Source organism: Pholis gunnellus (genome assembly GCF_910591455.1).
Source record: "Pholis gunnellus genome assembly, chromosome: 20".
NCBI lineage: Eukaryota > Metazoa > Chordata > Actinopteri > Perciformes > Pholidae > Pholis > Pholis gunnellus.
Window position 1 is genome coordinate 16,600,843 of NC_136547.1, and position 23,943 is coordinate 16,624,785.

At 45.0% G+C, this 23,943-nt stretch overlaps 3 protein-coding genes across 5 annotated transcripts; 2 read left to right on the top strand and 1 right to left on the bottom strand.

Moving 5' to 3' along the window:
- The first annotated feature begins 418 nt into the window (after positions 1-418).
- On the top strand, positions 419-9,113 carry rec8b (REC8 meiotic recombination protein b). 3 transcript variants are annotated; one of them, XM_079181819.1, is made up of 18 exons: positions 419-564; positions 682-750; positions 1,147-1,289; positions 1,878-1,953; positions 2,466-2,583; positions 3,207-3,282; positions 3,755-3,822; positions 4,565-4,649; positions 5,176-5,242; positions 5,380-5,542; positions 6,064-6,198; positions 6,623-6,698; positions 7,075-7,235; positions 7,540-7,579; positions 7,718-7,784; positions 7,936-8,034; positions 8,246-8,352; positions 8,677-9,113. In XM_079181819.1, the coding sequence occupies exons 1-18, from the start codon at positions 509-511 to the stop codon at positions 8,766-8,768; spliced, it is 1,698 nt and encodes a 565-aa protein (XP_079037945.1). In that variant the 5' UTR covers positions 419-508; the 3' UTR covers positions 8,769-9,113. The 3 variants fall into 3 exon arrangements, 2 of the variants coding, with proteins under 2 accessions (XP_079037945.1, XP_079037946.1); XM_079181820.1 differs by having other exon boundaries at positions 4,568-4,649; XR_013767557.1 differs by lacking the exons at positions 8,246-8,352; positions 8,677-9,113 and having other exon boundaries at positions 7,718-7,887; positions 7,936-8,019.
- Positions 9,114-10,866: 1,753 nt separating this feature from the next.
- LOC306712497 (uncharacterized protein) lies at positions 10,867-12,388 on the top strand. The gene is made up of 4 exons (XM_079181801.1): positions 10,867-11,298; positions 11,389-11,488; positions 11,573-11,702; positions 12,266-12,388. Exons 1-4 carry the CDS (start codon positions 11,171-11,173, stop codon positions 12,361-12,363), a joined length of 456 nt encoding a protein of 151 aa, XP_079037927.1. The 5' UTR covers positions 10,867-11,170; the 3' UTR covers positions 12,364-12,388.
- Positions 11,803-22,855, bottom strand: ipo4 (importin 4). The gene is made up of 30 exons (XM_079181800.1): positions 22,520-22,855; positions 22,054-22,140; positions 21,834-21,913; positions 21,696-21,737; positions 21,368-21,497; positions 21,074-21,253; positions 20,867-20,932; positions 20,669-20,770; positions 20,440-20,523; positions 19,933-20,088; positions 19,742-19,795; positions 19,484-19,593; positions 19,201-19,309; positions 18,953-19,082; positions 18,578-18,691; positions 18,380-18,493; positions 18,076-18,199; positions 17,323-17,434; positions 17,069-17,199; positions 16,887-16,964; positions 16,627-16,684; positions 16,248-16,353; positions 15,748-15,941; positions 15,575-15,622; positions 15,046-15,171; positions 14,628-14,854; positions 14,390-14,522; positions 14,160-14,264; positions 13,521-13,590; positions 11,803-13,293 (listed from the first exon to the last, which is right to left on the bottom strand). Exons 1-30 carry the CDS (start codon positions 22,583-22,585, stop codon positions 13,163-13,165), a joined length of 3,267 nt encoding a protein of 1,088 aa, XP_079037926.1. The 5' UTR covers positions 22,586-22,855; the 3' UTR covers positions 11,803-13,162.
- Positions 22,856-23,943: the final 1,088 nt, after the last annotated feature.

Genomic DNA, 23,943 nt, shown 5'->3' on the forward strand with positions numbered 1-23,943 from the left:
ATAAAGAAAATATATCCATACATTAATTCCCTCTCCAGAAGTTTAAAAAATCAGCACAATAACAACATTTAAAAAGTCCAAGTTGTAATCATGTGTCCCTGTGTTAACTGTTCATTTAGCTTTTGTAGCAACAAAAAAATAAAATAAAATAATTTCAGCGAGTATTTTCACATCAATCTTCATATAGTTTCAAAAAATAAATAACTAGAATAATGCTGTACTCTTATTATTCACATTTCTATCTCAAAACACCAACTTCTTAGAGAACTATTGCCGCCCAAACATCAGTTTTCTAACTTCCCTTTGTCCTTGAATGCATCACGACTGCTTACTTTCAATGCGCTGAAGCTCACGAGCTGATTGGTTGGTGAGATGCATCAAGTTTTTAGCGCTGGAAATTCGCGGTACAACTTACAAAGCTTTTAATATTTTACCATTAACTTTGTTTAATACATTCCTTAAACTTTACCTCTGTCCTCAAAGTATCTGCTTCATCTAGAAAGCTAAAATGTTTTACTACCCAACTGTCCTCCAACGCCACTCTGGATGTTTTTCTACAGTCTGGTGAGTTAAAATAAAGCTAACGTTAGCTCATTAGCTTGTAAGGGTGTCAGATAAGCCTGTCAGCAAAGGTTTCATTCTAAATATCGTTAATATCCAAATATGTGTTATGTTATTCAGGTTAGCAGCCACCAGAGGCCTCAGGGTCACGCGCAGAGAGCTTCTCAGAGTCAATGTCAACCGAACATGGTAAGAATGTGGCTAGTGTTAGCTTAGCTTAGCTTAGCTGTCTGCTTCTGTCACTAGCAAGACTGATTCATTTCATTAGTAAGAATGGTAGAACAGATAAAAGATGTTTTATTTTTGTGTGTATATTTAAGGATGTTTCCAGTAGTTTTTGTAACAATCCGCTACCAATCATGCCCACGTTATATTACTTGGTAATAGATTACTTTTAATAGTAACAGTGTGCTGGGCTCACAGGCTAGGATGCATCTTTAGCAGCTTGTTCTGAAGCAATCTGCAGACTAGTTTGGTATAAAGTTACACTCACCTGCTAGAGTTTTGAAGCTAAAAGAGAATAGTGTTATATCCTCTTTGAATTTAAATCCAGCATGACTTGTTTGAACTTGTTTATTGTTACAGCGGCGACATTTTGGACTACGTGACAGCTCAGGTTCCTGCACCGCAACCCAACCTACCAAGGCCTCGGTTCTCTCTCTACCTGTCCTCTCAGCTGCAGTACGGAGTGGTCGTAGTCTACCACAAGCAGTGTGGCTTCCTGCTCGGTAAGGGCAACACAGGAAGTGGAGCAAGCAAGCGCAGAAAACAAAATCAGTCGCAATGATCCTCCAAGCTTTACTGTAACCTTCTCTGTCAGCTGCAAAACGTAGAAATCTCCCTCTGTTTTGGTGTAAAACCCAAACAATGTCATTGTCGTACATCTGCCGATGTCTCCCAAATGTCTCCCAAATCACCTTGACAACTCTGATTTAGAAGCCAATAAAGAGCTGATGGATGCATTACAAACCGAGCACAGCTCAACAGTCTCCACTCGTCTGCTCTTAAATTACTGCCTGACTTTGAGATTGCGTCCGACAGATTCACAATCATGCTGGTGTGTCGTGGTTGATGAAAATGGTGAAATACAATGCATAATGATGAGCAGGAGGAGAAGCCGCGGCTGTTGTCTGCGGTGGCTCTGGATATAGCAACAATCTTTTATTTCTTCAATCATCAAAATAGATTAGAACCTCCCAAGAGTACAACATATGGTTATGTTGTATTTCATAAGCATGGCAGGGTGGAGATTGTCCTTCTAAGAGGTTTATATGTGTGTGTGAAAACTCAGTTTTTACCCATTTTCTGTTTTCCAGAGGAGATTCAACAGACCATTGACCGCCTGATGCGCTCTAAGAGATGCATATATATTGACATGGCTGAGTCCGACAGGTCTGCACACACACACACACACACCGTATTTGATCATGCGCTGTGGACTGTTTTGTAGCCTTGGGCGCCCTAAAGTTTTAAGCTGTTCAGAGAGTGTATGTGTTTAAGGAAGTAGAAGAGCTCAAGCGCGTCAGGTGGAATATTTATGAGGGGGATTGTTTTGGGGAATAGAGACTGTGAAAAGGAGATGGTAGTGTGTTATCGCGTGAGTGATGGACAAATTGAGCTACTTTCATGCGACCGGCTTCGTAAATGTTTAATAAGCCGTGTTATGTAACCGCGGTAATGTATGAGCTCTTTTGTTTCTGCAATAAATCTTTTCCACATTCTGCACTCTAAAAGATGCTGCGTGTTAATCTCACTCCGGTAATGTTTTATCATTTACCATTAAAATCAACAGTGCGGATAAAAGTATGCATAGTGTTGGATTAGCTACCCAGCACTGAATGTGACTGATGGATCTCGTATTCTGATTAGTAACATTCTCTCTCTCTCTCTCTCTCTCTTGACAGGCTGACCTTGGCTGTGCCTGACAGCATGACCATGATGGAGGCGGCTGAGGGAGCTCAGGACCCCTTCTTCGGCCTCATGAAATCACACCAGCTGCCCAGCCCCTATAAGATACACCAGGTACAGTAAATATACCTACACCTGTACAACATGTACTGCAGGGGCTGTGGTCTAATGTCTCTGTTTCTGTAGCGTAGCACAACAAAACCCAACAAATATCAACAACAACAACTCACCTTCAAGTCACTGATAAACCATCAACTGCTGAGTCGTCGTTTCTTGGCCTCATGTTCACACGTGTGGGTCATTCCCGTTCCAGCATAGCACATGTTCCATACGATCCACTGGTGTGGTCAGAGTAACTCCCATGTAGATGACTCTGACTCAGTCTGCGTGCCGTAAATCTGGCCGACGCGGCTGAACTTTGTCCTCCTCGTAATCGTTCCCTGTGGGAACCACCATGTGTGGGTTCAATTACAGACGGAGCAAACGTGTGGGAATATGAAAATCATTTATTGGGGTGCCGTCATGGAATTTAAAGCATCCCTAAACCTGGACTGCAAATTAGTACCTGCTGTATATTTAGAGACAGTTTTTATGTATCAGACAGGCTAAAGAAGAAAAAGAGAAAAAAAGACTTCCTCTAAATCAGTTTGGTGTACGACAGCCTTAACCTCGTGTTCACGCACAACACATTTCAGGTGTTCTGTCTCGGTCTGTCATGTTTGTGTCTACGTTTCTAGCAAAGGTCGGGGATGGAAGCGGCAGGTTCACAGCTCTCCCCGGTGCTCAGTCCTCACGGCACGCACGACAGCGACGGTGAGACTGATGATGTAACGTTTGAGAGACGGCAGCTGTGTCCCGTTTCAAGAGGCCTCACCTGAAATGGGACACAATTTACGATGATACGATGTTCACAGTGGTTTATTTTGTAGGTCTATGCACTTTAAATAAACCCACTTACATAAATACAATGAGGTTGTTCTGATTGTGACTCGTGGTGCGTTCGACATGTTTCGGGACAAGATGATCTAAAAAAATCTTCAGAGGTTTTAGAAATGGGTCAGTTCATTAGCTTAGATTCCGTAAAATGGGATTTTCTTCTAAATTTAAACTTTTGGCACAAAACATGTTGCTGCTATTTCCACTCCTGATAGGAACACTGTGAATACATGTCCTGTGATCAGCGAATGAATCTCTATTCGATCTGCACATGTTGAATTAAAGAAGGCATCGGGCCCCAGGCTCCAGATTTGGGCTTAATTAATTCCTCCCTGCTGTGCTGAACCAGGTTTCAGGTCTCCTCCAGCCGCCATCTCCCTGAAAGAGAAGGAGCAGTTCGTCATCACGGCTGCCGAGGTAAACTCTCCGGGAAACGTCCCAGCCATCATTTTCTAGCTGCGTCAGGTGTCCGGGTGAATCACTGAGCGGGGATGTGGACACCGCTCGCCTACAGCAGCTTCAGTTCAGCTCTTTGTCACAAGTCAAGCCGCTCGCTCGCTGGTCCCTCCTGTCAGCCATTGTGATGAGGAAGTAGCATTAAAGCCAGTACAGAGTCTATACGGCCCAGAACATTGTTCTTGAAATTCGACATTTTTATTTAAACGGTGCGGTGGAATGTGGACGTTAAAACTCCTGACGCCCTAACTGGCTGCCCCGAAGTCACGTCCGCGGTGCTTCAGAGGAGTCGGTGCTAAATATCGTCTTGGTCATAAAACGGCTTCACAACAGTGAGTCTGGGTCCATTGTTGCCCTCCTCATTGTGTCACTTGGGGACAGATAGCGTTGCTGCTGAAGCCTCACCAGTTGACGGGAGTTCCATTCTGGCTTGATTAGATCTGACTTAATTACATCAGCCTGCACTCACTGTTCATTAGCAGAGAGATGCGGCTCACATTTCTGTCGTTGTTGCCATCTGCCCCCTCGGGTTTACTTTTGCTTTGCATGCTAAACGTCTATCTATATATATATATATGCTTCTGTGCTCGCTGTGTTTACTGCTGTGTTTACATCACTTGTCTTAAAACATTAATCACCGTGGACACTAAACATCCAACCCCATTGCTTATATTTGTCTCTACTTCTCCTCTTCTGTCTGCAGCAGTATTTTGAGGGAGATGAGCTTCCCGAAGCCACGTCCAGAGAGATCGACTTGTTGATGGATCAAGCGGACCATTTCCGTAAAGGTGTCGTACCTCAGTGTGTGATTAGCATTGCGTGTTTTTGGGTCCGATGTCATCCTGCGGGTTTGTACTCGGTGCATCAGCCCCCTCGGTGTGTTCCTCCTCTCTCGTTACGTGTCTGCACCAGTCGACCGGGTCAAGTTCTTTTGTGCCACGGCTGTAATTGGGGGGGAAAAGCAATTGTGACTCTGTGAGAGCTTTTGCTGTCAGAAAGAAGAGGTTTATTTCCAGGAGAGGCTTTTCGATTGAGGGGGAGAATTGAGAGGGAACGTCGCTTAAGTTAGAGAAAGCCTGCCTCGCTTTGACCAAACAGCCGACTGTTCTTCTACGTCAGCGGAACGTTTGTTTACCTTCTGCATTAAAACAGCAGTGAGAGAGTTCCTGCACAATAACGTTTCATCGTGACTAAGCTTTTTACAAATGAGATCCTTTTTGGGGACTTGTGTCCACCTGATCATGTGTTTATTTGTGCTCATCTGTTGTGCCACATGGTGACACTGTGAATCATGTACGCGTGTGTGTCAAACAGAAGCGAGAGGGCAGCAAGCAGACGAGAGCACCAGGGAAGGAGAAGGAGCCCCGTCCTCTATCGACCGGTGCGTCTTCTGTCCTCGGCAGTCAGCGTGCCGTCAGTATATTTAGCTCAGAACGTGACATGAATAGAGTAAAACGTGTGTTGTACAGTAAGCGTGTGTGTGTGTGTGTGTGTGTGTGTGTGTGTCACTGTGTCCAGGCCGGGAGCAGAGTGGGACAGTGCGTGGCTGTTCGGCGAGGAGTCGGGTCACCCCGCGGAGCTTCCTCGGGCTGCTGTCGCCCTGGAGATGACCCCGCTGCAGGTGGCCATGCCGAGCCCACCCTCTGGGAAAGAGGGAGACACAGGAAGTCCCCGTGAAGAGGTGAGAGACGGGGGACGGCGGCCGTGCACTGGTAGTTGTAATCGTGCAAAAATGGAAACTGAAATCGGGGAAGATTTGCAGTTTGTGTCTTGAGTGTGAAGAAATATACTGTAATTGCTGTACTCGCACCGAGTTATTTAGAGCATAAAAGCCACCCTGTCGTTACTTTGATCTTGTCCTAAATAACAAAATCTATTAAATCCAAGTTGAGTGCCTGTCTACACCCATTATGACACTAAAAGGGAAATTCCCGGCACATTTGAATTGACCTGCTGTCATAAATTCTGACACGCGGGAAACATAGAGACGACAGTGGCGCGGCGCTCGCTGTCATCAGCTGTCAATCACATTACACAAAGTGACTCACGAGCAGCTAGTTTCGTTTAGGAAAACCAGTCACGGGGGGGAGCACACGTGTGTGTATCGACACACAGATTCATGGTTTCCAGTTTGTGTGACGGTTATAGACCCAGTGCTGTGAAACGTTAAAGCTTGTGGGGCTTTCTCACGCTTTCCTTCAGACGGCAGCTCCTCCTCTCAGGAAGCCCGGCGGAGGCCGCAGGCGTCAGCTGGTCTTCGCGGACCCTCAGGTCCAGATCCCTGAAGGAGCGATGAAGGGACAGATCAAAAACCGGCTGGCCGAGACTCTGGCACTGGTACGGAAAACACACGGAGACCAACTGATTTAAAATGCACATTCCAGTCATGTAGAGGGAAGTTTGGTGATTCTGTGCGGACTCATAAACACACGCTGACGAAGATCAAACGGTTCACTGACACCAACCGATTGAATTTCCAGTCGTTGCCGTTCTGTAATCAAAGATCTGCCTTCAAAGTGTCTGTTCACCAGGCCGGCGGTTAATTAAACTCCAGCTCTCCCGTTCTCCTCCTGCTCTCTAAGCCCGCTGGGATGGCGCTCATTGATTTTATTTTCTCCTGCCTTTCTTTCCTTCTTCCCTGTTTCTTTAATTTCCTTTGAGACACCATCTCTCTCTCTCTCTCGCTCTCTCACTGTAAAAACAAGCAGAACTCCTACTAGAGACTGTGACCTCATGCTGATGTTCTTGCTCTCCCTCTCAGTCCGAGGTGTTGCTGGACATTCCCTCCTTGACCAAGCGTGCCACTCCTGCTCAGCTGTTCGCCGCCCCCTGTGGATGTCAGTGCTAAGTGCCACACTGCCCCCTAGCTGGAGGACAAACACACACAGTTGACTGAACATTAACAATCATTGCCGAGCGTTTTCCAGTAGATCTGCAAACATCTGGGAAAAGAAGCCAATAAATAAATGTCCTAAGAAAACAAATTCCATCTTCAAGAAAGTTTAATGATGCTCAATGGTCAGTTTTTCACTTAAAATGTTCAGACGATGTGCAGTCAGAGAGAAAGCATCACGGGCCAATCTCAGAAACAGAACCGAGCTTTTTCTAGAACCCGCAGCGCAAAACTCATGAACTTTGAGCGTGATTTTCACATCAGCTGTGGTGAAGAAAATACAAAATATTGAGCATAACCTTTGACCCCCCTCTCCACAGCCCTCCTCCACACCGACCTCCAGTCCCTGTGGAAGCGGTGCGCCTCGCTCACCGCCCTGCCCGGACATGAGGAGGAAGAGGAGGAGGAGGAGGAGGAGTCGCAGCAGGACAGAGAAATACTGAGGACGGAGAGGAAGAGGAGGCAGTCGAGCGCGAGGGAGGTGGGTCTGTGGGAAGCTGCACTTTAAAAGAGGAGTGGAGGTGTTTTACGTCCTGGCACCGCGTTAGCGATCTAAAGTAAAATAGTGCCGTCTGTAGGGAGGAAACATGAATTCTCACCAAACTCCAGCGTCATGGCACGCAAAAACCTGAGAGGCTGTTTGTAAAACTGTCGGCTACGATAATAAAGGTTAGCCAGCTAGCCCGCAGTCGTAGCCTGCCAGCTGGAGTGTTCGGTTCAGTGGTGAGACAAATTAGATCATAAACCTTGTTTCTATTTCATGAAGCTTTCTCTCTCTCTCGCAGATATCCAGTGAGTCAGGACTGCAACCCGCTGAGGGCTCATGTGAGAAGTCCTCCTCTCTTCCTCGGTCACATCACATCAGTCTTTCAGGTCGCGTTCTCGCGGCGCACCACTCGCTTACAGCCGTTCACTGAGTGCTTCTTTATGTCTCCGTGTGTGTGTGTGTGTGTGTGTAAACAGCCGTGATCCTGGACATGTCCAAAGACGACAAATCCGTGAGCGACTCCATCACTCCCGTCAGCAGATGGTAAGTGTCAGATGGACGGACAGCTAGGTGGATAAAGAAAGAGATCACTGTCTCTGTGTGTGTGTGTGTGTGTGTGTGTGTGTGTGTGTGTGTGTGTGTGTGTGTGTGTGTGTGTGTGTGTGTGTGTGTGTGTGTGTGTGTGTGTGTGTAGGTCTCCACAAGAGGAGGCCCATCTGCGAATGGAGCCTATAGCAGAGGAGAATGTGGAGATGCCCGAGGCTCACACTGACGAGGACAGGGACATGCTGAGGTACTTCAGTATACACACTACACACACACCCATGTTGATCCCTATACGTTATTAGAAGACTCACCTTCATGTTTGACGTGGAAACTCTGTGCTGTAATGTGACATTGTGACTGGATTCACTCGTGCGCGAGTCCGTTTCAACCACATCTCTTACTGCTGCTGATGGGAACAAAGTAGTGGAAGCGTAATACGTAATGTGCTTGGCTTCCAGTTGGATCTCCTCCAGCCTGCAGAGGTTTGGAGCGATCACCTTTGACTCTCTGGTGCCCCTAGAGGCCGACCGCACCACTGCAGCTCACACTCTCTACAAACTGCTGGGTGAGGAAACCACAAGCTGCTGTTTTCTTGTTCCTGTTTGTCACCGATGACCTGGAACTTGATTTCACGCAGACAGCAATGGAGATTTTAGGAATAAGGCTGATATTAGTGTTGAAATAACTGAGACAAAATAAATCAATAGTAGGGACAGTTACTATATATATTTCTGCATATATAATAGCACTACAAGTAAGCCTTTAAGGCACTTTGATGCTAGCTCCAAAATATACGTTCTATTTTATATACTGAGAGTTTTGCTCTCTTATCTCAGTAACAGTCAGTGAACTTTGTGTTGGTGTTGATCTGTGACGTTTGTCTCTTCAGAGCTGCTGTCTGCTCGACAGCTGACTGTCCAACAGACTGAACCCTTCAGTGACATCACCATAAACGCTGCAGCGCTCAGGATGACCGCCTGAACACACACACACACACACACACAGTTACTCACACTAAAGTGCCATTGAGGTACAGTTAAGGTTGTTTTGTTTTTTAACTGATGAATATATTGAATGAATTTGATCTTTTATAGCTTCAACATTCAAATTGTTAAATTACTCAGAAGGGTGAAACATTGAGCTGCATTATGTTCGCAAGTGTTTTAATGATTTTTAACCATTTTAATCTGGGTATAATGTGTTTATATATGTATTTTTAAATATATATACCCAATGAGTTTATTACTGTTACATAATCTAATGTCACAAACTGTTACTGAAGTTTTTAACATCTGGGCACATGTTTTGTTATACAGTTTGTAGAGATCTGATCCTTTGTAATGATTTTAAATTAAGCTTTTTATGCAGTTTGCATGGTTTAAATTATAACTTAAACTTTTAATAAAATGTTTTTTCTCTGTAGAACAGCGTACGATTATTCTTCCACACTCAACATAATCATGCCTGATGCACTTTCTGTAGTTATTAGACTATTACTATATTATTAATAATAATATTTTCTATAACATAGTATAGAATCACTGTAGTGTAAATATATGTAACTCTACTTGAGCCCACACTGAACTTTCTCGATAAATCCCAGAATAACGACGCTGAACACGAAGCTTAAGGTTTGTGGTTCTGGACCAAAAAACTCGAAACAAGTTTATTTAAAAAATAATCAGATTTGAGTTTGCGGTGCAGAAACCACTGAAATGTAGCTGGTAAGCACATCAGCACTTCCCTGCCTCCCAACAGGACCGTATTGTGCCTCGCTGGCAGAAAACTCCCCGGTGTGACCTCACGCCTCAATAACTCCACACTATTAAAAGTGTTTGCCCGTTAAACACACTGTGGGGACCGCTGTGTGCGAGTGCACAAGAGGGTAACACCACATTCCAACGCAGCACCTCGTTGTGACTGAGCTGAGGTCAGTGCTGCAGTCACAGAGCACAAACCGTGCCTCGCATCGACGTGGTAGAATCTGTTGATGCCACTTGTGATACATTCAGGTGACGGGGGAAATGTCCTCTGCACTGCCGTGTAATGTTTTCATTAATAAAATGCATCATTTGAAACATTTAGCTCCTTTATGCGGGTACAAGAGAGAGAAAGGGTCACGGGATCATTAGCGAGGCCACAATAACGTTTGTGTTATTGTCACTGAACGTAAGGCGGGTGGTTAAAAAAAAATACCTTTGAGGAAATATAAGCTCTTATATGAAGAGATCCAACAGGTGAATATATCAGATTATCAGCAACATACACTAAACATAAGCTGGGACCACACCACTGACATATGCCTAATGACACATCCAGCAGACATGAAGCAACATCAGCATTGTAGTTCTGGTTGGAACCAGTTTAATGAGCAGAGAATCCAACGTGTGCCACCAGAACCTGACGCCCAGACGGCCGACCTCCCTTTGGCTCTATACATTCCCGAGCCGTTACATCATCTGCGTCCCTCCACAGTGCTGACGTAAGGAGGATATATTGTGTCTGCCCACGGAATGTGACACGCCGAGTCCAGAGTGCTAGTTTAGTGGGAAAAGATTACGGTTGTACAAGACAACACACACACACTCCACAGCGTCGGATCAAACATGTTTGTGTAAGTTTAGAGCAAGAACATTTTTTTGTTTTTGTTTTTTTAAGCCGAAAATGTGACTGATCTGGGCGTCGATCAGTATCTAACAGTGATCAACTGGTTGTCCACGCTGACCCCAATGTGACTTCTTGGCACATTGTTATGCGTTATGTCACCAAACGTATGCATTACATACTAATATCAATTCTAGTTCATAAAACATTCTGTTGTTTCTCCACAGACTGGAAGAGCTCCAGGCCACATAGCTCCTCTATTTACAGTCAAAACACGGCGACTTGGCCCGGGGCCGGTCGGCCTGATAATCCACAGAGACACCTGGCAGTGCAAACACCGCCGCATGTCCATCACCACCCTGACAGCCTAATAAACCTAACACCGGAGTGGCACATAACACACATTCCCACCGGCTGCTTATATCAGAGCGCAAGCCTGTGTGCATTAGACACACACTTTTCCAGAGGCGTCCATCATCGGAAGAGGCAGAGCTCTGAATCACCAGCTCCAGAGAGGAGGAGAGCGTACCGGCCAGTGCAGAGACCGACCATCAGCCACAGAGACATAAAGCGCAGACGACGGATACTTCACGTTCTTTTTTTTGTTTGAGGTTCTGATCAGAGTCAAGCTGGCAGCGGACGAGACAAAGGGCCTGTTGGAGGAGGCGGCGGGAGAGGCCAATGGGAAGCAGGCCAATGGGGAGCAGGCCAGTGAGGAGCAGGCCAACGGAGGACCGGACGACCCGGTGAGCAGGGAGTCCCCCGGGCCTCGCGGCACGATGGTGCGCGTCGAGCTGGAGTGGGACATCCCCATGTCGGTGACGCTGCCCATGCAGGTGGAGCCCGACCCGGCCCACCAACCGTTCCCCTTCCTGGACACGACGCTGGCCGACCTGGGCATCCAAGAGTGAGTCTGCTCTCAGTGTGAGGGGGGTCTCAGGAGGTCAAATTTCTTGTTTAATAACGTGTGTGTGTGTGTGTGTGTGTGTGTGTCCAGGTCAGAGGTGAAGGAGAGGGTGGTGTGGGTTGACAACAAGAAGACTCAGGTTAAGAACAGAAAAGGGAAGCTGAAGGAGAAAGAGATCACCATCCTCGAGGTGACGACCGCTTTGGTCTTCGTTTAACCCGAAGCACACAAAAGGACGATAGTGAAATAACAACCGTGTGGTTTCTTCCTGTAGGTGAGAGTGAAAGCCCAGAAGCCCGGAGACAAGCAGGTCCAGGAGGTCCTGTACAGCACCGAGGCCCACACTGACCGCTCCTTCTGTCGCACAGGAATGAACATCGTGCCCTGGAAACACAGATGCACAGGTCTGTCTGGAAGTAGTTTAAATCAATCAACTCAATGTTTAACTCCTTTTTAATGCATCTTATGTTACTGTATCTGTCAGGTCTAAGGGTTTCTGGAGTCATTCTCTTTTATCGATGTCTGTGTGAGCTCATAGTTCATCTCATAATGGAAGATCTATTTCTGTATGTGCATAAACCACGCCGCTAAAGTCACTCTGCTGTGTCACAGTGACCTCCCAGAGAACAGGTGAACTGTCAGACTGGTGTAGATCACAGCAGTGTGTCGGCACCTCAGCGACTGAAATGAGATCGTAAACATTACACCAGAGTCCAGATCACACTTCAGACCTAAACGCTGTCGGGGATTTGTGAAAAATCTGTTCGACTCGTCCCAATCAGTTCCTTTTCTCTATGTGTAATAGAATGACAACAGGCAAACTGCAGATGAAGAGATATTAACTGTATCTTCTCTGTTGTGTGTGTGTGTGGTATTTATCCCTCTCGTCATCGGCACGTACTGATATATCTGTGTGGTTTAAGTGGCACATGCATTTTAAATAAAGCCCTCTCTGTGTGTCCGTCAGGAGAGACCGGACTGACTCCGGTGCAGATGACGATGGCCTTGGACATGGAAGACAAGGAGCCTAAATTGACTGATGCGCCGGGACAACGGGAGATCTGAGCAGCAACCATCATCCAAAAAACAGAGCGCAATCTAATGTGAATCATCGAGCCAAGGCCACATTCTTTAAATCAATTTCAGATTCCAGGATGCTCGTTTGCATTTATTTAGAGAATTCAAAGCGTCGTCAGTTGCTCTTTCTGCAGTGAGGCGAGGTTGGATGGCTTGCCATTAACTGCACGGCGAAACTTGCCAGCGTTGTAACATCACGTTCAATTTTGTAGCGTTTGTAAAAACACTCGTCCAATGTGTGTGTTGTAGGGTCCTGTTGAGTGGTTCTTAACGGGGCCGACCAGATAGAGACAGACTGGTTAGTGCTGCACGCGGTCACAGGCTGAGCTGCTGCAGGCATTAACAGAGTGCATTGTGGGTAAAGTAAGTGTGGTTTTCTTTTTTGCGGCCTATTCGCTCAGTATGTCCAGTTAGTCAGGGGGGGGTTGGCCCTTAGTAAGCAGCAGATACATCTCTGAGTTAGGAGAGACCGCGTGATGATCAACAGTTTAAAGTCCTCAGACTTACACTGGGAGATTTCAACCAAAGAGCTACATTTATCAGGGGATCAATTTCATCGCTTCACACTCAAGATAGCAAAGCCAGAAGCTTGTAAACAGTAGCACTTTACAGGAGCAACAGGGACACTGAATAAAATGGTAACACAGGATGGTAAACCGTAAACGTTGAGAATAATAAGAGTTCAACATAGCAATAAATTAAAAGTGAATAGTCAGAGGCAAAACTGTCAACTAAAAATGTATTGTTTACGCTGGCTTTCACATGAGAGTGGAAGGGTGAGTGTGGGCTATGAGGCAGAGATGGCGGCACTAAGTGTGGCCTGCTGCTCTCCAGGAAGTGAGGTCACAGACGCTTGGAAGTCTGCAGAGTGGTGCTGGGCAAAGTCTTTCATCAGCACGGCCACAATGTGCTGGGTTTCTGTGGAGGACAGACAAAAGAATGAGTTTAGGGATGACAGGGAAGCATTCAAGATGGATTAATGAAAACGGCAATATTAGAAGAGAATATTTGATAAGAATACGGTGCTCAATGAGGGGGAAAGGGTATGCGTTTGTGTTTTTACACAGTTCCAGCATTCAGTTCAGTTTAAGTTGGAGCCTCTTTCAGTGCGATCTAAGAAAACCTGTTCCCAGAGAAATCTTCACCTTTATCAACATCCTTGTGGCCGAGGACATGACTGGACGCAGCAACTATGGGCTTCATCAGCTTCACCACCTGAAAGGGAAAAAGATTAAAAGAAATAAGGCAACAATGTTTAATATTAGTATACAAAACACCGTTTCCAAAGTCCAAAGTGTTTTAATCAAATGTTTGCCTGCTGTTGTCATCTTAATGTTTTAGAACTGTGTGATGTGGAGTTGAAACGTGCTGTATGCCTGTATATTGTGACGCAGTAATACTTTATAAAACATGTAACACATTATTGAAAGATTGGCCTGATTGTGGTTCATATGTTGGGGTCATTCCAAACACCTGAAAAGCTGCTCCAGCACCAATTGTGTGGATTTAACACTTTGTTTGTTTTACTAAGAAAATCTCATCATCATGACATATAAAGTTGATGCCTGGAGTTAAATCCTTGAGAGACAAATTGTAATATAAATGTACCCGTGGTGCTAATGTCACAATAAATAAGCCTGATTATCCCATTCAACAAAAAAATGGCCGATACTGTTTTCAGGGAGGCAGGAATCACATTATCTTGGACCACATATGGACACATACACATAGAGTATATCTTCCACACAGGGTGATACGTGGTGTAGATCGTGTGTGTTTAGTACCAGAGCAGGACTGTGTGTGTAGAGCATAGCCAGGCAGCTGAACACCGTCTTGTTCTCCTCCATGTCCTCTTTGAGGGGGAGACGCTCCACCAGAGCAGGCACCACCTGTTACAGAGCACACCGCGTCAGGTGGCGTTCGACTTTGTAATGAATGTAGTGTCGTCGGCAAAGGTTAGTTGTGTCGGCTAAAAACACTCTCTCGTCAGGAGGGGTTCGAGCTGTGGATGTACCTGCTCAAGAGGGACCGCCTCCACGTTGCTCATGATCATCCTGCAGAGGGCAGCGCACAGGTTGTCAATCACCCTGAGGTCAGACTCTCTGGTCAGCATACTGGAAAACACGGACAGCATCATCGGATAGTCTCTGGAACACGCTTCGCTAAGGAACAACTGCATGGGATTGTATTTCATTTTATATGCAAGTATAAACAACAACACACACACACACACGCACAGGTAAGAAGGATACGATGCACAGATTGTTCCAGTTGCCTGGGCCAGACATCCCAGTCCGAACACGCTGTTGTTGCGAACCTCAGGATCACTGTCCCTCACTCCGGCTACCAGCACGGGAAGCAGACGATTGGACAGTCTGCCTGCCACTGCTTGGCCCCCGGACACGCCCACAAGCGCCTGCAGGATTTCCCCGATCGTACCCACGGAGAAGGACCGGTCGGCCACCGTGCACGAGGATTTCTTTAGAGGGAGAAAGAAAAGTATTTAGTGTGACACATATAAACCAATATGACGATTGATTTAGAAAGGGCTAATGGCCTGGCTGTGGTCAATAAGAAGGAGCATTACAGATGTAAAGAAAATTGAGTAATACATTTGAGTAAATAAGCCTTTTGTTGAACTCCAGTACTTGTCAGTAGGTCCAAACCCACCGCTTTGCTCATGAGGAGAGGCAGCAGGTCGTTGAGGAAAGGGGCGAAGGTGTTCGCGGGCACAGAAGAGGCCACGAGGGGAATTCCTTCCCCGGCAAACTCCTGGAGCATGGCGTCATACTCCGCCTGAGCAGAAATCAACAAACGGCACACTGAGCACAGGGACAGGGACGTGGGCAGGACATGGGCTTTAGGACAGAATGGGTTAAAAGCAGTATTTGATTCAATATCCATGTATTCTATATTTATGTCTCAATACATAGAATTATTCTAATTCGAACTGTATGCAGTTTAGTGAATGTATGCATTTGTGAGGGTTTACATCTTAAAATTGATACTCTTGCATTAATAGCACTGTATTATATCAATTCCCCATCATTGGAATAAAACAATTCATATGCATCAGTATATACAAAGAATTTGGATTTACGAATATGCGCTAATGTGGCGACAGTAGGCCACTAATATGTGTAGATGGACTCTTATGTCCATGACTGTGACTTCTATTTGCAGCAAGAGGCCAGCCAACCTGTTGGTCTTCATCATCAGCTTCATCACCACCGCCCTGACAAACAGTCTGAACAGAGAGAAAACAACGATGGAGGGTTACGAGCACAACACCTCGGACATATCATGAATGTGAGATGATTTTAACCAAGTAAAGCCCTCTCCCCCTTCCTCATCAGTCTCCCCGCTTCTCACCTTTTTCTTGAGCACATCAAGGATGACGCAGCTGATCTCCTTCAGGCGCGACGGGGTTTTGAAAGCCTCCTCCTTGCAGGACTTCATGACGTTGTTCATGGTTTCCAGGATGGCCATCACAACCTGGCGCTCTTGCTCTGATCGCACTGTTTCCACAAAGCAAGGAAGCACCACATCCAGCAGCTTCAGTAGGGCTGTGGGGGGGGGGGGGGGGGGGGGGGGGGCACAAGATGTACAGGAAGAAGGAGGAATTAAGTTACAATCAGCTGAAGGCGACTGCATTGATACCTTAAAAAAAATAAGTTAGCTGGTCTCTAGCTTACTGTTTGCACTGGTGTAATATCTCAGAGTATATTGTATGCTGATGGAACTATTGTCTTTTCTCCCTTGATGTTGTTTTCGTTAATAAACCCACTGCAGCACTGATCCTTTCTGTATTTCCTGAAAACAACAGTACTAGACTAGCAGTAGCGTAGAGTTCCTGAGAAGAGAGGCTTTACCCTGGTGGTTGACCTCGGTGGGATTCTCCTTCCACACTTGATGCTGAGCTCGACAAAACTGGCCCATGGCTCCAAATGCTGCCCTGCGGACGTCCTCGTGGGGGAACTATGGACGGAAGGAGGTAATGCACACAAAATGAGAGATTTATGGGCTGAGAAGAGAGAACAAGCACCTGCCATTCAGACGTGTTGTTCAACAAGACAACGATTCCATACTAGGACCAGTGGAACCAGTCTAAAGGTGATCCTCACAGATACAATGATGTCATTATCAATCGACCTACAGACACTGACATTCATAAACGGAGACACAATGCATGCTCTGCACAAACACAGTCCACAAAGTGCCCTTCACAGCACATTAGCCAGAGGTACTTACATCTCTCATCTCGTAAACCTGCTGGAAGCTGGACTCCAGGAATGGCTGGAAGGCAGCGCTGTCGGGGGAAACAACGGCAACACAACATAAAATACACACACGTGCAATGTCTGACAACGCTAGTACAACAATGACATCTAAAATTAGATAGGAAAGGACATTTAAAACTATTCACCTACACTACCACCTAAATAACTGAATAGTCAGACTAAGAGAAATGAAAGAAGGGTCATATACATGCTAAGACTAGATTATGTTACCCGGTGCTGAAGGCAATCTCTCCCAATGCATCGCAGGCGTCCTCCTTCTCATCGATGTAGGAGTTTTCCACACTGAACCTTAAGATGGACAGACGTAATTATGAGACGAAGCGAGAGCAGTCTTTTCATCAGGTGGAGTAAATATACATGCACGTGTGTGTACATGTGTGTGACTCCCTCACCCTGCAAAATCATGGATATCTTGGTCAGGCTCGTCCTCCAGGAAATCATCCGCATCTTTTACTTCCACGTCTTCGTCGTCGTCGTCCTCATCATCCAGCAGGACGAAGGTCTTGTCCTCCTCAACGTGTGCCTGAAGAGAGGACGGAGGAGGATGAAACGCTGTATAAGTCTGTGTATATATATATATATATATATATATATATATATATATAGCAGCTTTTAGGCTTCAGAGGGTTGTTTGTGAGCGTCATACCGTGATGCCCTCGTTGGACTTGAGAGCGAGCAGCATGACTGTTGTAATGGCAGTGAGGTGAGGAGTCAGGCACTCCGGGCTGACTGTGGACACAGAAGAGTAGAGACTGTACCTGATGGTGTGGAGACACAAAGAGAGGTGACGTTAAGGTTACAGGATTCATGCACAATTATGTATTCAAGTCTGTAAAGAAGAAGACTTAAGGATTTTTATTCATTATGTTTTTTTTCTGGAGACTTCACAATTTGCAATAGGCCTCATCTATAAATTGTAACAAGAGACAATTTGATTTTATGTATGCAACATTAATCTTGGCTGAAATAACAGGGGGAGGCAAATCAAGGCAGGTAAAATATTAATATTGCCACATAATGCATCCCTCTAAGTTCCTTTACAGACACTTTAGGATCAAACAATGTTAGCAGCTGATATTCTGGGCTGTTTTGAGTCGACAGCGTATTGAATATATGAATTCAATGAGCATTTTGACTGCCATTTCCACATCATTACATATAATATTGAATAACAAACAAACAGAACGTACACTAGCCTTTCATATTACATTCAGAGTTATAAGAAGGCTCTAATTATCACTACAAGATGCAGGCTCCCTCATGTGGCTCACAGGTGTACTGCAGATATAAGTGTTAGATAAAAGACTATGGAAGCACTTTGGGAGTGACTACTTTAAACCAACAGACTGTCAGTGTGGACAGGAAAAAATAAAAATACAGTCACACAAAAGGTACATACGTGCAGCGTCTCAGGTCGGGGTCATCAATGGCGTCGGTGAGGTTGAGGCCCAGCTGAACACACTCTGCAGCGAGAGGACCGAAGACATCTTTGCCGATGGTGCGGGCGAGCACAGAGAGAGTATCTAACAGCAACAGCACACGAGGATCAACAGTCATTCATTCATGCTGTTGAGTTCTGTGCTGAGCGAGATGCACATTTTGTTGCCATAACAAAGTAAAACAAAAACTACATTATCACAAGATGTTTGCGTAACAAGATGCCACCAAATGTTTCATTTTTCAAAGCCCTGTGGTCCACCTACCCAAGGACTGAGTCTGCAGAGACCTCATTTCCTCTGTGGTGGCAGTCAGGAAGCCCTTCAGGCTTTCAATAACTGGAGGGAAGTAGGGAACCAACAGCTCCTTGGCAGCATTGGCTGAGAAGACAGTGATTCACAATGAGGCTCGGGTCACTTAGAGCCAAGCAGCAACAATCTGACGGATCTATGACGGATTCCTACCTATGGCACCTATGGCAGACATGGCCAGCTCTTTGATCTTTAGGTTTTCAGCGTTGTTAAGAGCAGACAGCATGGTGTCCATCAGGGTCGGCAGGTAGGGCTCAATATCTGCTCCTGTTGAGCCAAAAAGAGGAGATGAAGCATGAAGAAACAATGTTGGAAGACAAACGCTTTGGTTAAATCGTAATCAAGTCAAATGTATGATGGAACCTTTTTAACACCAAATCAACTGAACAACTAATATTAAACACAAGTTTGGATACTTTTATGTAGTTTATTAATTGAGTCAGGAAAGTTGATGTCTGTGGAAGTTTCATATTTCCTCTTGCTGGGGCCGTGCTGTGTCAGTCACTGCATAAACCTTTTTTAGCTCACCGAGATTCTCCATGAAGTTCTCGAGGGCATAAAAGGCCTTTGTGACATGGCCGACTTTGGCCTGGTTCAAGGACGACAGGTAGCCCAGCAGCAACGGCATCAACTCGGCACAGTACTTGCTCACATCAGGCTTGAAATACACATCAACAAAAGAAGAAAAAATAATAAATGTTGACCATAATATTACAAATTATTGTAATTCTGAAAAAGAAAGCATGTACCATTGAACAGTTGCTGTGTTTGCTCACCTGTAAATGTTCGGAGAACTGTCCCAGAGCAAAAAGACTGGCACTGCGCACCACTTGGTTACTGTCGGAGAGACACTGGCACACCGTCTGCAGCACTGACGACAGCATCCTAACACAGATACAGACAAGAGTGTGAATGTACTCAAATCTTGGGAATTGTTATTAGTCAGCCAACAGACCACCCCTAACAAAGAATATGGGTGTGCCACCATGAAAAAATACATTTATTTTAAAAGAGAAAACTAAATATGAGGGGAACTTTTCAGATGACACCTGGACGTACTTGGTGCGTATGTGGTCAGCACATCCTTCAGCTAGCACAGCCAGACACATGAGACCCCCTTTCTTCTCGTAGGGGTTCTCACTGGTGAGAGAGGCCTGGGCGAGGGGCATCTTAAACACGAGACATAATACATCGTCAACAAGCAGTAACCGGAGTCAGGTTATTTAAATGCACAATGCAGGATTAAAGATTCATCAAGAAAATTCCCCTTAACGTTACATATCTGTTATTATTTACATGGACATCCAGAGGACTCACCAGTTGTTTAAACAGGATTTCTGGGGGCATATGGAGCGCCATAGTGTCAATAATCTGGAAGGACATCAAAAAACAATTAGTCAAGATTCATCTTCCTCGCACCTCCACAGTAAATCCATTAAAGCTGTTGCCGAGTACATTTTCTTACACAACAGAAGGACACATTGCATATCAACACAACTTGTCCCAACCTGAGCAGCACAGTGTTTGGGATTGTCGTTGTCCGTGCCTTCTCCGCTGTCGTCCTCCTCGTCCTCTGGGTCGTGCTCACCAGGAGGCGGAGCTGCGTTCAGCACAGGGAAAATGGACTGCAGGATGGGGGGCAGCAGCTTCTGCTTCAGCACCGTCTACCGAGCAGTGGAAATGACGAGGATTTATTTTTACGCATTCAATGTAATGTAACTGTGCAGAACACTTGTTTCTGGTCAAGCTAGCTGACGCTGCATGTAATTAGCCAGAAACGAATAATTGTATAAAAGGTCTGCTACAACTATCTGTGCATAGAAAACTTAAAATTTCTTAACTTTCGATACAAAAAATCAAAACATGACTGACTGAGGGACATCGGTCCACTATCTCCTCTGAAGAATAATAAATCCAGAAGGATTGTGGTACACCGGGACTACAGATACTTCTTGTCCTGTTCTGGATATGACAGTTCCGGGTATTTCTGTATATTAGCTGATGGGTGACTTTACCTTGCTCTTCAGCTTGATGAGGAAGGCGATACAAGAAAGGGCTTTCACCCGCAGAGAGTCACTCAGTGTGGTGTCACTGCCCACCTGACACAAACATAGATATTGAATATATGTCATTAGAATTCTCAGCACTCAGACAACAAACACCATTTGTTAGTTCTGAAAATTAAAGGAAATTCATAACACAAGAGTAGGGAGGAAAGACAGAATTCAGACATTAGGTTCCCACCTCCAAGCAGAAGCGGACGATGTCGGCAACATGAGAGACGATGATGGACACCTCGCTCTCCATGAGCTCATTTAACACCTCCATGGCCTCGCTTGCTTGGCCCTGTGCAGACACAGACAAACCCCCATAATTAGACTTAAATACACTTAGCTGACAACAGCGATGCTTGTTAAATGTCTTCAACATATTACAACTGACCTGATCTGCCTTGATGAGGTGTCGCAGAGCCACAATCAGACTTGGGATGATAGAACGCATCTGGTTCTGTAGGGCAGCAACATGTCACTTAGTCATTAAAAAGTGTATAAATATATATATCCCCATCTGTAATGGTTTAAATTGTCCATATACCATTAGAAAATTGTTGTGCCAAATGTCAAAGTTAAAACGTTAACAATGCCTCACCATCTCTTTTGTGCCAGTGTATGCAGTTATGGCCGTGATGGTGAGGATGCAGTAGTACAAGGCCGTTGGGTTGTTGTGGTCCTGCAGCACAGTACTAAACAGCTGGAGCAGCTGGCAGTAGTGAGGCTTGAAAGGCTCAGGATTGGACTCCATCACCTTATTCAGCAGCAGGAGGCCAACCTGTTAGGAGAGAAGAACATTGATGTTCCAAGGCCGCTATTGACAAAGATCATGTAATATGATATAACCGGAGACTGAGGTATTCTAACAACTGTAAACAAACGAGTCCCGTACCTGTCTGTCATGAGGGTTGCTGCTCTTGGTGGATTCATTGAGTAGCTGCAGCAGGGCAGGCCAGCGGTCTGGTGTCTCATGTTTAACCATCACTGCGCACAGTTGGGAGAGCGAGTGCTGCACTGTGTGCCTGCAAAATACAGATAGACAGACATACGCATAGAGTTCAGGCTCATTCATACATTACATTTCACATGTGTACAGCTAACATGTGGCCAACCACACTTGACGTAACATTGTATGTGTGTCATGTGTCATTTACAAGACATGAAATGTCAGTCATTTAAGACACAGCGTGTTATTATTGTATTAACTGATTACTGCTTACTCTGTTTCCTGCATGAAGACCTGCAACACCACGGCCTTTAGGCTGCATGAATGAAGGCAAACATCACAATTACAACTTCATTTCCACTATAACAGTTAGGATAGTGTAAAAGGTTTTAATGAAAAGAAATGAGCAAACCTCTCTCTATCATCAGGGCTGATCTTCTTCCAGTGTTTCTTCACTCTCAACCTCAGCATCACTGCAGCTGACTGACGGATCTAAGAGGTCCAATCAGGAAAAAGATGTCAGGTAGATTATATAGATGAAAGCACATCATCATTCTGGACATTATACTGATCCCATAGGATAAAACAACCATTCTCTCACTGCTCTCTCTCCCCGCACACGAACACAATACCTGAGGGTTTTGGGAGCCGCTCATGACAGCACACAGGGCCGGTATAATGGCCGGGTCTTTGAAAGCCTGTTTCAGCTGGGCGGTGGCCTAACAGGGGACAAAAGAGGTCTCACTTAGACCGGCTGTGCCACAAATAGCTGTCACAGTATTGCAGAAATCACAGGGCACCAACACATATTACAGCAAGCAGCCAAATGACTCACACACCGAGCCTTGGTTTCCCTTTTTAAAATGAAGCTTAAGTTAACTGACAGAGTTAAGTTAATGTTAGAAGACAGTGGTTCTGAATGCCACGAGCAACCATTTCAACGTTAGCTAGCCTCACGGTACCAGCCGTTTAGCTACTTGACTGGGTTAGCTAGCATAATTCGATAACCGTTAGTTTGTAAACTTGTCGTCTGTCTCACAAACTAGCATTTCACTTGGTAATGAATGCTAACTCGAACAAAGTTATCTGAGGCGTTACCTGCTGAATGACAGCATTGTCCGGCTGAGTCAGCTGTGAAAGGATTTTCTCAAGTTCCTCTGCCATCTCGACAGCTCAGAGCTACCACCTTCAGTTAAACGTTAAATTAATATTTCTGAATAAACCGAGCAAGTTGTCCTTTCGCGGAGTGGTATGCTACGGCTGTCAAATATGTAAGCAGAGCCCTCTGTGGGCCGGTCTAATCAAAAGCTACCGCTTTTCCCGTGAAAATTCACTTAAAAAAATAACGGTATAAAAGTTATGAAGCCGAATGTCGAGTGTGACAGATTGGTGCCCCTTGCTTCGGTCTGGTCCGTTAAGGGGATTCAACTGCCAGCACGCGGGGCCGAACCGGCCAGGAGTTCCATGTGAGTTGAGTTAAAGGGACCGGCAGCGATCCGCGTGCATTAAGTCTGAGAGAAACAAACAGCGCCACCAGCTGGAGAGGAGGGCACGGTGCAACTCGAAAATCAATGCCATTCCAGTATGGTGGAAAGGAATTTAGTATATGTATGGAACGTGTGCAACTTTGAGACATTTGTATACTACCTTAGTAATTCAATGTTATGCTGCTTTATATTTATATTCCTGCTAAAAATCCTACCTTCGTGAAGGTTATGATGTTCAGTCTGGTCATGTTGGAGGATGTAGGTCGAGCTAGTAGGCTAGTTTGTGGTGCTGTGATGCTATAATTGAGGTAATTTAGATACAAACTTTCTACGTAGTATGTTTACCAGAAAGAATGGAACAGTTTTATTTTTTAATATGTAAAATCTCCCACAGGGATTCTGATAAAAAACAATATCTGCTATGTGTTTATGTACAAAATTGAAAATCAGCTGATATATTGTTATCTCAAAATTCAATACTGGCCCCTATACACTCCAAAATGAGTAGTAAGACTATAATGATTACAAATATATACACATATATTTTTTTTTGACCAGCTACACCATTAAAGGGATATTTAGGAACATTCAGCTTATAATACTTTTACTTAAGTCCATTTTTGAATGCAGGGCTTTCAGTTGTAATCAAGCGTTTTTATTTTGTGGTATTACTACTTTTACATAGGTAAAGGACCTGAATAGTACTTCTTCCACCACTGAAATATATTAAAAACATACAATTACTGATTAAACTACTGAGAAGGATTGCATGAACAGTGCCTTGTGGTCTCAGTTGGGAGAAGGTGGTCCCATAAGAGATCATTTGCACACTTTTCAGACAACAAAAGAGATACTCATGGTCTCGCACTTCACGCCCAAAACACCCATCACTGAAAACACACGGTCAGTGACTAATCTGTACTACACAAGAAAGTAATCCTTGAGCAAGACACCCCCAAATTGCTCCCGTAGCTGTGCCTACAGTGTGATAGAATCTGAATTGTAAGTCGCTTTGGATAAAAGCGTCTGCTAAAT